This window comes from Pteropus vampyrus, unplaced genomic scaffold (genome assembly GCF_000151845.1).
Source record: "Pteropus vampyrus isolate Shadow unplaced genomic scaffold, Pvam_2.0 Scaffold82, whole genome shotgun sequence".
NCBI classification, from domain to species: domain Eukaryota; kingdom Metazoa; phylum Chordata; class Mammalia; order Chiroptera; family Pteropodidae; genus Pteropus; species Pteropus vampyrus.
In genome coordinates, this window is record NW_011888863.1 from 8,400,348 (window position 1) to 8,416,502 (window position 16,155).

General features: G+C 31.6%; 1 protein-coding gene across 1 annotated transcript in view; it reads left to right on the forward strand.

The window, feature by feature from the left end:
- The first annotated feature begins 936 nt into the window (after nucleotides 1-936).
- Nucleotides 937-16,155, forward strand: part of CUNH12orf40 (chromosome unknown C12orf40 homolog) — a 53,016-nt gene continuing 37,797 nt past the window's right edge. Inside the window, exons 1-8 of the mRNA XM_011363181.1 lie at nucleotides 937-1,003; nucleotides 2,355-2,436; nucleotides 3,529-3,568; nucleotides 7,678-7,816; nucleotides 9,640-9,772; nucleotides 10,163-10,211; nucleotides 11,120-11,305; nucleotides 13,671-13,786. Coding sequence (XP_011361483.1) covers nucleotides 937-1,003; nucleotides 2,355-2,436; nucleotides 3,529-3,568; nucleotides 7,678-7,816; nucleotides 9,640-9,772; nucleotides 10,163-10,211; nucleotides 11,120-11,305; nucleotides 13,671-13,786 — 812 coding nt within the window. The remainder of the gene's footprint in view (nucleotides 1,004-2,354; nucleotides 2,437-3,528; nucleotides 3,569-7,677; nucleotides 7,817-9,639; nucleotides 9,773-10,162; nucleotides 10,212-11,119; nucleotides 11,306-13,670; nucleotides 13,787-16,155) is intronic.

Sequence of the window (16,155 nt, forward strand, 5' to 3'; positions counted from 1 at the left end):
GTTAAATACCCAGAAACAAAATGGGTCCTTCTTGTTATAGCCCTTGTTTTGAAGTCTCTCTTGTCTGATAAGCCGATCTATATCTTTTGATTGGAAAATTGAGACCATTTACATTCAATTATTGATAGGTTATGGACTTACTATTGCCATTTTGTTAATTGTTTTTTGGTTGTTTCATAATTCCTCTGTTCCTTCTCTTGCTTTCTACCTTTGATGATTTTCTATAGTGTTATGCTTTGATTCCTTTCTCTTTAACTTTTGTGTATCTACTGTAGGCTTTTACTTTGTGATTACCGAGGCTTATATAAACATAAGTCTTTGAAGCTGATAATAACTAATTTCAAACATATATCAAAGCTGTCTCATGCCCACATTTTATATTTTGATATCACAGTCTGCATCATTTTCATTGTGTATCCATTATCAAATTATCGTAGTTATTTTTAATTATCTAGGTTTTTAACCTTTATAATAGAATTATAATTGGTTTACTCACCACCATTATATTATTCTGAATTTAACTATTTATCTTTACCAGTGAGTTTTATACTTTCAAATATTTTCCTGTTACTAATTAGCATCCTTTTATGTGATTTTTGAAGAACTCCCTCCAACATTTCTGGTATGGCTACTCTAGTGGTCATAAACTCCTTCAGCTTTTGTTTGACTGGAAACTCTTTATCCCTTTTTCGGTTCTGAAGGACAGTTTGTCAGGCAGAGTATTCTTAGTTGGCAGGTTTTTTTTCTTTCAGCACTTTGAATGCTGTGCCACTCCCTTATGTTCTGCAGAGTGTAGTCTTATGGTGGTTCTCCTGTATGTAATAAGTTGCTTTTCTCTTGCAGCTTTTAAGATTCTCTCTTTGTCTTTAACTTTGACAGTTGAATTATGATGTGTCTTGGTGTTTGTCTCTTTGGATTCTGTTTATTTGGTCCTTTATGGGTTTCTTGGACGTGAATGTCTGTTACTTTTCTCAGGTTCGAGAAGTTTTCAGCCATTATTTGAGTAAGCTTTCTTTCCCTTTTTCTCCTCTCCTTTTGGGACCCCTATAATATGTATATAATATGTTTTACGTTTTCCATACGTCCTTTATGCTCTCTTTATTATTTTTCATTTTTTTTCTTTTTGCTCTTTTGTTTGGGTGGATTCTACCACCATCTTTGAGTTCACTCATCTTTCTTCCACTTATCCATTCTCTTACTGAACTTCTTTGTTGAATTTTTCAGTTCAGTTATTGTTCAGTTCTGTGATTTCTGTTTGGTACTTTTTAATATTTTCTGTATCTTCGTTTAAATTATGCATTTCTCTGCTGACTTCAGCATCTTTATGGCCATTTTGAACTTTCTATCATTCAAATAACTTTTTTCCATTTCATTAAGATCTGTTACTGGAGATTTAGTTTGTTCTTTCTTTTGGAACACATTCCTTTGTTTCTTCATTTTCCTTGACCCTCTGTTTTGGCTTTTGCATGTTAGATAAAACATCCACCCTTCCCAATTTTGAAAGAATGGTCTCACATAGAAGATGAACCTCATTGATCAGCCTGGTCTTTCTCCTAGTTGTCTCTCAAATTTTTGTGATAGTCCAAGCCTCCTTTTTTGTTCTTAGTGTCTACTAGTAGTTGAGGGTGTAACAAGACCCATCAGCTTCCTAATGGGGAGGATTACAGTCAACATCTAGATGCTGGCTGATTAGAAGCCCAACCCTCAGCAGCAGCTAGGGTAAGTAGTTAAGACCCTTCCAGAGAAACTGGGAGATGAGCTTTTTTTTTTTTTCCTGATCCCTCTTTTCTGGACCCAGTGTACAGCCTCTGGATGGTGTTCTGGTGCCCAACAAGGATTATTTCTGTGTTACATTCCTGTGGGACTAGTCTAGTGACTAGTAGGCCGATCCGGCAATTGACCTTGAATTCCTAATTCATTTCTTTCAGACAGGAATAGGGATTATTTAATATATAGAATTTGGTGAGAGCCATAAAAGTGTCCAGGATAATGGAAAATCAGCCTGGAATAAAGTCACTTGAGTTATACATATCTGAAGACTCTATTTATACTTTGACATGTTTCTATTTCTGCTGAGCTTTATAATGAGGGAACTGCTTATGTAATTGATATTTTCTCCTCTTAATCTGAATTGTTTAATATTGCTGTCTCTCATACTTCTTATGTATCTGAATTTTGAAAAGTCACTTTACTTTCTATGCCTAAATATTGTAAGTTTTAAAATGGAGAATAAACTAAATTCTGAGGTCTACTCCAGATTTAGCATTTGATGAGTAAACGAAATGTAATTTATTTCCTTTTTCTTTTCTAAAGTCTGAATGCCAGTAGTATACTTATGATGCTTTATTGAGCAGAATATACCAGATTCTGTGCTCAGCGAGCTCAAAATGGTCAGTTAAGACGTAGCTACTGGAAATATGTTAAAGAACAGGTTTGGTAAGTTGCAGAGCCTGGAGACATTCAATAAATGTCATTTATATAGTTTATGAAAATATAGTTTTTGTAAATTCACAGTTCACATAGTTAGAAGCCAGTATGCTGCATTGGTTAAAAACTGCAAAACATGAATTCTTGGATTTGAATCCTGCATCTACCACTTATTAGCAGTGTGACTATGGACATGTTACTTAACCTCTCTGTGTCTTAGTTTCTTCATCAGTAAAATGAGGATAAAAATAAAACTTTAAAGAGTTACTGTGAAGATTAAACGAGCTTACATATATAAAGTATGTGACATAGCTAGAATGGTACAAGATACATGGTATTCATTAGCAATTATCATTTTTATGTTATTACATAATCTCGTAGCTAAGGTACATTTCGTCATTTTACTTATAATTCTTAGACAAATCTTGAATTTGAGACCATGATTTGATGTATGTCCAAAAGATATTTTGTGCAGATCTACTTATATTGTCACAAATGTTTTATAGCATTCCACTATTATTAGTAGAGCAAATATTTTATAATCATTAAATATTGCAGTGTCATTTTGATTCAGTGCAGTATTTGGCACAAAGATCATAAGACTGAAGCACATCTTTAATGACTGGCAATTTTTTAAGGAAGGTATGAGATTTCAAGTACAAATAGCTGATATATTAATGTAACTGAAGTTACTCTAATAATAAATAAACATTTCCTTAGATTCCTTATATAAGTTTCTCTGTTCTCCATTGATTTTAGTATTGAAATACAAAGAAAGGCAAAGAAAATAGCAGTGTTGACCAAGAATATTGCAATCAGATATGAATATTCCAGTCATATATCCTTTCCAATCATTGATTTATCTTGATTTTATAATTTAGATTTATTTTATTCTTATCCATTATAGGTCTAGAGTCTTTTATTCTTGGATTTTCTAAGAAAAATTTTAAAGTTGTGTACTATAAATACTTAAAGAACATTTTCATAGTTTCAGAAAATAATTATCACTACACTTAGTTTTAATTTCAAATTTTCAATTCAGCTAAAATGGCAATCATTTTAGAGACCGTTTTTTAATAATTTTTATCCTTCCCTTTTCAGGACCAGGGTTCTGATCAAACAGGAAAAGAGAAAGCAAAAGGTAAAGAAAAATTTTTACTTGTGTTAGCTTTATGAAAAAAGTGATCTTCTGTAGCATTTTCCCCAGGTTCATAAATTCACCTAAGTGAAACTGGAAGGCTGTTTTCCCCATCTTTGTTGATAGCTTGATTAGCCACCTGTTTTGCTCAGGCAGAGACTTAAGGATCATTGTTGATTCTTGTCATTCTAATTCCAAAATATATCCCAAGTCTGATCACTTCTCATTACCTATACTATTAGCACTCTGATTCACATTGTTGTCATTTATTCCTTAGAGTAATATAATGGCCTTATAACCTATGTCCTACTTTAAAATTTTTTTTTACTACATTGATTGTATATACTACATCAGTAGGAAAGTTGAGCATGTACATATCTTACAACCAAGCAGTATATATCTGAGAGAAAATCTTCCACATATGCACTTTGTGCCATGTATCAACTTGTTTGGATTATTGTTTTAAGTAGCAAACAAAAAAGAATCTGGAGAAAAGAGAGGAAGAAAAAGATCAGGGGAGGGGTTAGGGAAAGGGACCATCCAAATGTTTATTAACAGTAGAATGATTAAACAAGTTGTGGAATACCTAAGTAATGGTAGAGCAGTGAAAATGTATCAACTACATGTAATTAAAGTAGATGAATTGTAAAAACATAACATTGAACAAATGAAGAAACTCACAGAATACAAGAAGTAAAACTCCATTTACAAAAAGTTTCAAAAGAGAAAATAATATGTTCAAAGACAGTAAAATTTGGAGGAAACCAAGGAAGAGATTATTATGAAGGCAGGATAGTTGGTAACACTGTGAGATGGTGCTTCGTAAATTTAATTTGTATTTCCTTGATTAGAAATGAGACAATTTTTTAAATTCAGGGTTCTTGTTTTGTGAGGTACTTTTCGAAGATTTCAGTTTTTATTTGGGTGGTTTATCTTTTTCTTATTGTGATTTTGTATATTTAAGACTTAGTCATATATATACTCTTTGGTTTTTATTTTTACTTTCTTAATGCTTTGAAAGAAAGTTCTTAATGTAATTGAAGTTGTCAAATTTTTTTTGCTTTGTCTCCTACCCCTTTGTAGTCTGTTCTTCGCTCAATGGTTAGTATGATATTTTAAAAGTACAAATCACAATTTATCATTCCCCATCTTAAAAGCCTCAGTTGCTTTTCATTGCTTTTAAAGTAAAATGTGATTTAACCAGAGTCTACACGAGCCTGAGGAATCTGCACCCTGCTTGCTTCTCTGACATTGTTTCTTACCATTTGCACTATTGTTTATTGTATTTTGGCTACACTGACCTCTTTCTGCCACTCTTCTTTTGTCTGGAAAATTCTCCTTCTAGATATTTGCATGTCTGCCTTGTCAATCATTCGATCTCAGCCAAAGTATCTCCTCTTAGATTGGCTTTCTCTGATTACTACATCTAAATAGCTTCCCACTCTTCCGTTTCTCTCTCTCCTGTGCCTTCCTTTATTCATCACTCTTTTCATAATCTGGTATTTTTGAATAAATTTTTTTATTCTGTTCTCCTCCCACCTCCCTTAAAATATATCCACGAGAAGGGGGATCTTCTTACTTTTACTTTTGTTTATTCTGTGTTGCTGGTGTCGAGAATTGTGTCCAGCAAAACACAGCAATGTTAAATATACTTTGAATGTTGTCTGTCCCCTGACTATTTTAAAAAAAGTATTTTCACTCTATTTGGACCATTCTTTTGAAAATTAATAAGGGTAAAGACAAATGGTCCTTCCCCTATCTCTAGTCATGCCATTTTCCTATTCTTTAAAAATTTCATATCTTCCTTTGCCTCCCCAAACCTCTCTTCTCCAACCCTAGTCTTTATTCCTTCATACTCATTAGATGACCTTGTCTCATATTTCAGAGGAAACAAAAGCTATTAGATGAGAAGTATCTCAAATTTCTCTTACACCTTCATCCATCTTCTCTTTCCCTCCTTTAATTATGGAAGTAGTTTCCTTTTGTCAAAGGAAGGTCTCTGTCTGCAACTGGATTCCATTTACTTCAGCTTTCTCAGAGACCTCACTACTTCAGTTACTTCTCTTTCTCCTTTCTTATCACTCCCTGTCAACTGGAAGCTTTCCATTGATATTTCAGCTCTCTCCTATTACATTAGTAAAGCCCTCTCTTGGATCCTTTCCCTTTCCTGTTATGCCCCTCCACTTTTATTTCCTATTCGCTTCTCAGTCCACTCCACTATGCAGCTCTTGCTAATGTCAAAATTGAACTTCATGTTTAATTTCAAGGATAGTTTTCAGTCCAACTTATTTAATACGTCATCATCTCCTGCAGTTTGCCGTTCCATCATCTTTTTGTGTGTGTGATACAGATGAACTTCATTTAACATTTTATTAAGTGGACAATCTCTGTTTGGAGAACTGCTCATTCCCTTCATCTTGAAACAAGCTTTTCTTGTTTCTTTTGACACATTCTCCAGATTTTATTTGTCTCCATAGCTTCTCCTGTTAAATGGATATTTTCACATTAAAATATGATTATTTTCTGTAGGTTTTCTAATTATCTTTTAATAATCTTTTAATTATTTTCTACTTATCTCTACCAAATGAGACTTGATAGAAAAATTAAACTTAACCTTGTCAGGTAAATAAGTTAGTCACGTACTGTTGTTCTTTCTAGGAATATAAGAATAGAAGCTATCAGGATGTCTAGTGAGTATGAGGGTTCAGCCTCTTCAGCAATGTCCCTTGGAGTAGACTGTTCTTTGTAGTGTTCTTTCTTATTGCTAGAATCTTATATTCCCACCCTCTGGTTAACTCTGACACATTCATCTATTTTGGAAATAATTTCCTGAGAAACCTTCCCTTTCTTCTAGCCCTCCCCAGCCTACCCATAGTTTTCATATCCTTCCTGAGGATTCTGTACCATCTCCTATCACACTTAGAATTAACATGCTGATTCTAAGACACCATCAATTATAAGATCCATGGTCATTTTTTTCAAAGGGGAATATATTTATATTTTGAAGGTCCTGTCATTTAATTGCTGAACTACAGTGTAATCTTTTTAAAGACATTTAAGTCCAATTTGTAGTTGCAAATCACTCAAGTGAAATTTAAAAAATAGACATACCTTTTATCTGTGCTTACTTTTGTATAACAGCATGACATTTACTTTTTTGCTTGATAGCTGTCACATCTCTAACAATTCTTACAAGATTTTTACAATCTCAGAAGTCTGTTATCGACAATATTCTGAAATGTTCATGTGAAAGAGACTTAACTTTTTGGAAAAGTGACACTTCCTCTTGTGTTAAATATTTTGCTGTCTCAGACTTTCTCACTTTTGTTATGTCACATTCATAATCATGTTTATGGCATTGTCTTATGAGTTATTTAATGGAAGAGATGTTTTCACAATTTGTTTTTCAGTGTCTAATAATGCTCTGTAAATGAATTTTAAACAAAAAAATGCCTTTGAACTTGGTAAATTAAGGATGTAATCTGAAAGAAAAAGAATGAAGATAAGAATAATTATAGTTCAAACAACCAGGAAAAATATAAGTACCAGGTGAAAAATGATAATTATGTACAAATCTGGTTTAAAAAAATGTATAAGTCATGGAGGAATAACAAAGGGAATTAAATTGACTTTGGCTAGAGATTAGTTCTCATATAACTTTTTTTTTTCCTGTTCTCATTTCAGTTGACTTTTAATGGCACTCAGTTATACATATCTTTAAGGCTTTTTATATCTATAGGATAGCATACTTTGTAAAAAAAAAAAAAAAAAAAAAACAAGTTGTTAGCCTCCTATATTTGTTTAGCAGATTGTAAATAACTTTCTACATTCAGATAATTTTTAATATTTTGATACCTGGGAATGGCGTTATAAGTTCTCTTTTAAAAGCATTATATTCAATAGAAGAAAGATAACCAGTTGTGAAATTTAGAGTCTTCAGGCAAACTACAAGCTATCATGATTGATTTTAATTTATGTGTAAACATATAATAGTGGTATCACAAAAAAAAATCAAGTAAATTATTAAATAGTATTATTGCCTTTTATTATTTATGAGTCTGCCTGAAACCTTATGGTTACTACAGTAACTTTTTAATTTTTAATTATTTTAGGAATATTTTGAAAAGAAAAGGTTAAAATCAAAAATGAAATTACTGGAAGTTTTATCCCCTGTCAAAAATTCCACTGTCAGTTTAGACCTCCTTAATCTATACGTAGTAAATCAGATCTCTTGCCAGAAGAAAACACCTGGTAAGTCTTTCCAATAGTATTTTGTTTTGACTGATGTGATCATAGCATTTAGTTTACTAAGAAGTTTGTAATTTTAGAACTCACAGGATATGAAAAGTAAACTAATTTTAGAACTTGGTTGTCCTCTTAAATTAGAAGCTTTGTTAATTTTTGCTTAAAATCTTTTGTTGCTAAATCCATTTATTTTTATTTTTATGTTTGCAATGTAAAATTAATTTTATAAGGTATGGTTATTTCAGTTATTATTCTATCAAAGCATATATTTACTAAAGTTTAGCTAAAGGGCAAGAAATACATTTCTTTTTAGGCTATTTAGAGAATTTTTTTGAATTTGACTCCTTTGGGTCTTGACTTCCTTAAGAAGTTTTTCACCTAAAACTTTATATTGAATAAATTTCTCTTGTTAATCTGTCTTTTGTTATAGGGACGCCAGCTGAGACTTTAGAAGAGTAGAGGAAAAAGATATTTTCTTCCCCTACAAAAACAGAACTCTTAGGATTCATGGCTGCAAATGACAGATTTTTAAAAATATATGTTTACTTAATGTTATGGACTGAATGTTTGTGTCTTTTCAAAATTAATATGTTGGAATCCTAACCCCTAAAGTTTTGGTGTTAGGAAGTGGGTTCTTTAGGAGGTGATTAAGTTATGAGGGTTGAACCATTACAAATGGAATTAGTGGCCTTTTAATAGAGATCCCAGAGAGCTCTCTCATACCTTCCACCGTGTGAGGACACAAAGAGAAGGTGGCTGACTGAACAAGAAAGCAGGCCCTCATCAAACACTGAATCTGCCAGTGCCTATATCTCAGACTGCACAGTCTCCAGACTGATAAATTTCCATTGTTTATAACCCACCCAGTCTATGGTATTCTATTATAGCAGCCCGAATGGACTAAGACACTTAACTTAAAAGAAGAGCAACCGTGCAGCTGGGCCTCAGAGACTGCTTGAATTAGGGACTTGAATACTATGAACATTCTTTCTCACTTCAGATACTAGCTTTATTCTCTCAAACTGTCATCATCACTGAGGCTTAACTTAAAGTATGACCTTAAAGAATTAATATTGTTCATCTCTTCTAGTTTTGACACCAGGGAAATAATGAGAATTGTTTCTCTGGTTCTCAATTTTTGAATTTTATTGGAAGGATGTTGCCTTGCCTTATTGGTGCCAGGTACCAGCACTGGAGCAATTACTTATTACCAGAGGGATGCAATACTAGTAGTGATTCATCTTGGGTCAGATGTCTACCCCTAAACTAATTATTTTTCTGGAGAGAGAGGGTTTATAAGAAGATAGAAAGTCTCTAGAACTGTATTGTGTGTGTGTGTGTGTGTGTGTGTGTGTGTGTGTGTGTGTAGCATTTCTCAGAAAAGGAGAGTAGTTAAAAGTACTGAACAAACAAAATATTGATATCTTCTATAAGGAGAGACAGGTTTATGCTTCTATAAGATTAAAAAATTAGGAAGATAAAATTAATCAAGTTCAATAAGTTCAATAAACTATTGTAAGTGTTGTAATAGAGAATGTGTAGTTCTATGGCCATGTATAACAGCATCTGATGTAGTCTAGGGGTTAGAGAATTCTTGGAGGAAGAAAAGAGAACTGAATTAATGGAGCCTCTTTTATGAAGAGTATGTAAGATGATGAAGAAAACAATGCTTTGAATCATCTGTGATAGCTATTAGTACTCTAATGACTTTTAGCATATATAGAATATGAGCAGTTTTAGTAAAATTTAAAAATATATGTTTAATGAACATGGTATATCAAACAATGCTTTTAAAATATTTTATTATTTTTATAATTTTTTTATTATAGAAACTGTGAGAAAACCAATTCATGTAAATATGAAGAGAGACATAAAAATGCCTCTAAGAAAGCATAATTTAGAACTTCCAATGTCGCCTCCCTGTGTACCGTCTAACCTCTGCATTGATGATATAGAAAACAAGTAGGTTTTAGCTATGTTGTAGAGTGTTAGATATTTAAATAGATCATCATTGAGACTGTTTTATTTATCGGAAAATGTAAACAGAGCTTATCCTTCTACCTCCAGTTTTTGTTTTGCTGTTAATACTATTATTAAACTATTAAGACCTTTATCAAATGACCTAACATCCATACTAAGTGTGTAGTATGCATAGTTTGATTTTCCTTGTCATAAAAATATCTCTCTAGTAATAATATAATTTTTATAAAAGTCAGTAATAGTATGACCCTGGAACGATTTAGAGTTCCATGTGTTTTTGTGTATTTGGATAGAATAGTGTGAATTTTAAATACATGTGTGTCAATTTTATTGCCATCTCTGTTTTTAATCTTAAAATTTTATTTTCATTAGTATACAGTATGAAAGACTAGGCAACAAGGAAGAACTTGGCCCGGTGCAGGTGAGATTTAAAAAAAATTTTTTGTAAGTTATTTTAGCAATTGTGGCATGCTACTAAATAATGTAATTCTTTTCAATGTCAGGAAAAATTAAACTCTTTAAAATTTTTTAACAGTCTTTAAAATTATTATTTTAATAATTTTAGTTTTTAATATAAACTTTTAATATAAGGAAACTGTACCTTAAAAATATTTTAGCTGATTGCTTATGAGAAACCATTTGGAGTTCTGGTAATGTAACCTAGGTCTATATGTGCACAGCATTTGATTCTGCTTGTTACTGAAGAGCTGCAAAGGATAATTTATTTGGGGATTCCTACTTTGGGTTCATGTGGTCATTGAACGATTTGTCTCTCTAGGCATAGTGATCAGATTATTTTATATCAAATTGTGATTTTCAGTATTCACATTGATCACAAGATGATTTTTCTTTCAGAGTATTGTAAATGATTATTTTTTAAGCAAATAATATTTTAATCAATTAGAAAATGCATAGATTGTGATTAAAGCTTGAAATTTTAAGGTTCAATACCATATTATTCTTTCTGTCCTTTGAATTGCCAAAGTTAAACTACATCAGAAAGATACTAGCAGTGATACTAAAATCTCTTGGAAATCTTTTCACCTGAATTGTGGGTAAATGAACTCAGATTTCGTCATTAGGAAATGACATGCAAGAATGGAACTTTAGGGTGGAGGGGACCAGGAGTGAGAAGGACAGATAGAAAGGAGCTCTTAAGTACACACTTAGTTGATAACTTTTTTGTCTTAAGTCCTGTCAATTACTGATGACTTGCCTTTCCTTGGGACTGTTTCTGCATCCCGTGACATTTTCACTTCTATTTTGACTTTTGTCTTCTCTAGTTTATATATTTTGGCAATTCACGTGATTATTTCTTCTTTCCTATAGTCATCACAAGTCATGGACTCATATAGAATGTTTGAACCTCAGTTCAACAGAATAGAAAACTGCAGTTTCACTTCACCATCTTTTTCAGCAGAATTATCTTCCAACAGACATATTACAAAACAAAATTTCATTCCCAGAATAGCACCCAGTCCTCAGAAAGTTGCATGTGAAAAACTGAAGGAGCAGGTATCTTTGAATCATTAATTCTTAGTATTTTATATCATATTTTAATATTTCTTATGAGTTAAAACATTTAAGTCTTGAATTGCTATAGCTGTAGCCAAATTAGGAGGTAAAATATAATAATTCGTCTTAAGTCAAAATCTTAATTCTCTGCACAGTAGAAAATTATGAATCCCCAAACTGGAATATTCTTGAAGAATCACTGAAATCATCATTCTTTTAAAAAAATTATCAATAGTGAAATTTAGATTAGTTCAGTGTATTATATATTAGTCGATGATGGTAATCACTGTAAATGACTAGTTGGTGATGTCATGGCGGCCTAGTAGGCATGACATGTAAAGGGTCCTGTGAATAGCAATATATAATTTCAGTGATGCCATAGTAGTCTGTTAAAGTATGAGTTAGGATGGCTTGGTTCTTGGTTCTTTTTATGACTTGACAAATGAGGACTGGTTATATGCACTTCAATTAAAACTATACAAATAATTTAATAGCTGGAGATGTGTAGTGCTAAAATGTTTTTTGATCATTGTGTTCTCTAAAACATCTAAATTTTTAAATTCTGAAATATGTCTGAAATAGAAAATACCAATAAATGATCTTTTATTAAATTTAATAGTTAAAAAATAAAATTATTAAAGGTTACTATACCAAAGTATAATGGTAGTGAAGAAAATGGTTATATAAACATTATGTCTTGTTAACAGAAATATGCAGTTTTGAATTTCTTCCATTTTTAGCATGTAGTGTTTTTTGCCATATTTATGTATAATTCATAAATTTATAATTTATAAATTCATAAACTTATAATTAAGTGAATTATAGTTATATATAATATGGTAAATTATAGTTATATATAATATAATTAAATTTTATTAAAGTATTAAATATGTTTTCTATTTTTCAGAGAAAATGAAGTATTATATTTCAGTGATATGTACTAGCCTTATTAAAGACCTACTGATTTTTGAATGATGAAATGAAAAACATTTAATTACTCATTTAGTTTATACTTTATGAGATTAAAACTTGCATCCTAGATCAGCTTATAATTCATTCTGGCTCTGTTAAATAGTTTATAGGATAAATGATGAAAATCTTTGTAATCTGTACTTAAATAATCTTCTACTTGTATACTGTAGGTTAGTGATTATTTCCAGAAGGGTATAATGGTGTGTTTAATATGGCAGAAGAAAGAAAAGAGAGGCTATTGTCCCTAAGGCATAATGTCACACTGTGAAGTATTAGGGAAGTATTAGGGAAGTAATTTGGAGAGATTTTAAGAAAAGTGAGAACTAAGATGAAATTATAAAATACAAAAGAAAATGAGTTGAAAGACAAGCTAGAAGAAAAAACGGTCTGGATCTCATTTGTCCCTAGAGAAGTAGTATTGAGCCAATATAAAGTATTCTCTTTTGTGTGTTTCTCATTTTAAGAGATGACTTTGTCTGCACTCTGTCAGGGTCTCTGTGAGGCCAAGATGTATTATGAGACTTTATTTTCAGTTCTTCCTAACTTTAGATTTTTTAAAAAAGATTTTCAGTATCTTTTTCTGTTCCTCTTTTTTTTTTTCTATTTCTGTCATTGATTGTCTTTGGACATCTCATTTCTTTGTTTCATGGCTTATTAATAAAATGTGCTAGATATATAAATTATTATTGCTGTGTAGATTAGTTTTGGGCCAATATATCTTACATTTAGAGGATACTTTCCACATAAATAGATGGGTTATCTCATTTGTTTTCACAACAGTCTTTACATAATCTCTCCTTTTGTACTCAATGACACTGATAATCAGAAAGATTAAAGTAGCAGTCTGTAAAATTACTCAGTAAATGGAAGAACCAAGATAAGTACAGCTATTTCCTTGGGAGGAACTATTTTCTGTTGACAAGACATAATGTTTATATAAACATTTTCCTCGCTACCATTGTACTTTGGTATAGTAACCTTTAATAATTTTATTTTTTAACTCTATTAAATTTAGTAAAAGGTCATTTCTTGGTATTTTCTATAGCAGATGTATTTCAGAATGTAAAAATTAAAAATTTTTTTTTTCTTTTTTTAACTCAAGATCCTGGTGTCCTGGGTATTTTTAATTTAATCTTTTTTTAAACCTCTAAGAAATTGGTTAGCTCACCATAGTACCAACTCTATTAGTTTAACAATTGTTCAAATACTGATATTGCTTTCATTGTTGGAATAGTATTTTGTTTTCGGTAAGTACAGAATTACTTTATTTTAGACTAAAATATACATTTTTAAACATATGTCCACCTAAATGGCATTTTATGGTAAATAATTTTAATTGTATATATGCACATTTACCATTTTGGCAGGTTCTTTCTTTTTTTTTTCATTCCAGCTCAGTAACGTTAATTGTTCTAATTCTTTGGTTTCTGAATTAAATGAAAATCAAGATGCTCTCAGTTCATCATATAAAACAGCACAATTTGGAACATTATTCAAAAGATTAAACAGGTGAGCAAAGATGTGGAAGGAAATAACCTGTGGCATTCTTTGTTTGAATTATTTGATTTTAATGGACACATATTTTTAGTTAGAAATGGAAACAGACCTAAGTAATGCTTCTAGGGAAAAAAACCCGCTAGAAGTAAAATATAGCATTTATTTAAAATAGTTTTTCTAATGTGCACATCTACTTTTTATTTAAAAAATATTTTAGGTTAGGGTGTTTTGTATCTCTTATAATCTCCATGAATTACTAGTTTTCTTTTTCTATATCATAAACACATTAACTTCTTTTCCATTTGTGACAGTTGATCCGTGCCCTACTTTTATTTTCTTGACATCTGTATATAAATTCTGGTTCATTGTTTTAAATCCATTAAACTTGTAAAACCAGTTTGAATCACTCTTCATAATTGTGAAAAACCTTGACTCTGTAATCCTATTCCAGTCTTCCTTATTTTAGTAAATGGCACCACTATTCACTTATCATTCAACAAAATAAAAGTCGTCTTTGATTCCTTCCTTTTCTTCAACTCCCAATATCTGTTTCACCAACAAGTATTGTCAATTCTGTATTCTAATAAACTTTAAAATTATTTACTCATGTTTCTATCTCTATGATTCTATCTCAATCTAAGCCTCCACTTCCTCTTGTTGGAAAATTGTAATGCCACATAAAAGTTCTTTTTGTTTCCTTTTAGTCCTCATTATAATCAGCATACACTGAACTTAAATATGCACTTTGATAAGTTTTGACGTATGTCAAATATAATGAACACGGTATTAATCATCTCGAGTAGTTTCTTTAGGCACCTTTGTAATCCTTTCCTCTGGCCACTTCACATCCCTTACCTCCATCCCAAGGCAACTGCTGATCTGCTTTCTGTCACTATTGATTAGTCTATTTTCTGGAATTTTATGTAAGTCACATCATGCAGCATGTTCTTTTTTTGGTCTAGCTTCTTTGACTTAGTGTAATTATTTTGAAATTCATCTATTTGTTGTTCATATCAATAGTTTATTCTTTTTTATTGCTGAGTAGTATTCCATCATATGGACATAGCACAGTTCATCTGTTAATGGACATTGTATATTTCCCCCAGTTTTGGCTATTCCAAATAAAGCTGCAATACAAGTTTATGTAGAAGTCTTTGGACTTATGCTTTCATTTCTTTTGGGTAAATATCTACGAGTGCAATGGCTGGGTCATATAGTGTGTGTATGTTTAATTTTTCAAGAAACTGGCAAACTGTTTTCCAAAGTGATTTGTATGATTTTACATTCCTATTAGAAATGTATGAGAGTTCCAGTTGCACTATGTCCTTGACGACACTGCTACAATCAGTCTTTTAAAATTTATGCCATTCTGGTCATTGTAATTTTAATTGTGCATTTCCCTAATGACTGACAATGTTGGCATCATTTCATGAGCTTATTAGCCATTAGTGTATCTTTGGTGAAATGCCTTGTTCATTTTCTTAGCGGTATCTTTTTGAAGTTAAAAAGGTTTTAATTTTTATGAAATTCTATCTATTATTACTATTTGTTTATGAATCATGCATATGGTGTCAAACCTAACAAATTTTTACCTAAGCCAAGGTCATAAAGATTTTCTCATGTTTTCTTCTGTCTTGTCATTTTAGATCTTACATTTAGGTCTGATCTATTATGAGTTAATTTTTATATATGGCGCGAATTCATCATGTGAATAAGGGTCTGAATTTATCATATGCTCTATATATTTCGGCCTCAAGCAACGGCAATGTTTACCACCAAGATAATGATTGTTTTTCACAAAGTCCCTGAGATAGGGCTCCCCCAGCCCCTTCCCTAGACTTCTTGGCTGGTGGAGCTACCAGCCATGGAGCTGGGGGTGGAAGAAAGGCAATAAACCAAAGCTTAAACTCTACACAGACTCCCACTAGTAGTTCCAACTAAGGTTTAATAGTTTTTTTTTTTTTGAGGTACTGCTTCTCAGTTTATTGGATGTTTTTCGTCACTTCCCCAGATTCTGAAAGGGTTATTTTTGCAAGAGTTGTCTGGTTCACTCTTATATTTCCAGAAATCCTTCTCCACATTGGTTACTTTTTGAATGTTAAACCAACTCTTGTATTCCTGAGATAAACTCCACTTGGTCACAACGTGCTATCTTATTATAAATTCTTGGATTTGATTTGCTAAAATTCGTTCGGAGTTTTTGCGTTAATCTTTATGAGGGATTATTTTCTAGGTTTCATTTTTTTAAAGTAACATCTTGGTCTGGTTTTCGATATCAGCCTAATGTTGATGTCATAGAATGAGTTGTGAAGTATTCCATCCTGTGTAATTTTCAGAAAGAGTTTGTCTAGAATTGGTATAATTGCTTCCTTAAATGTCTG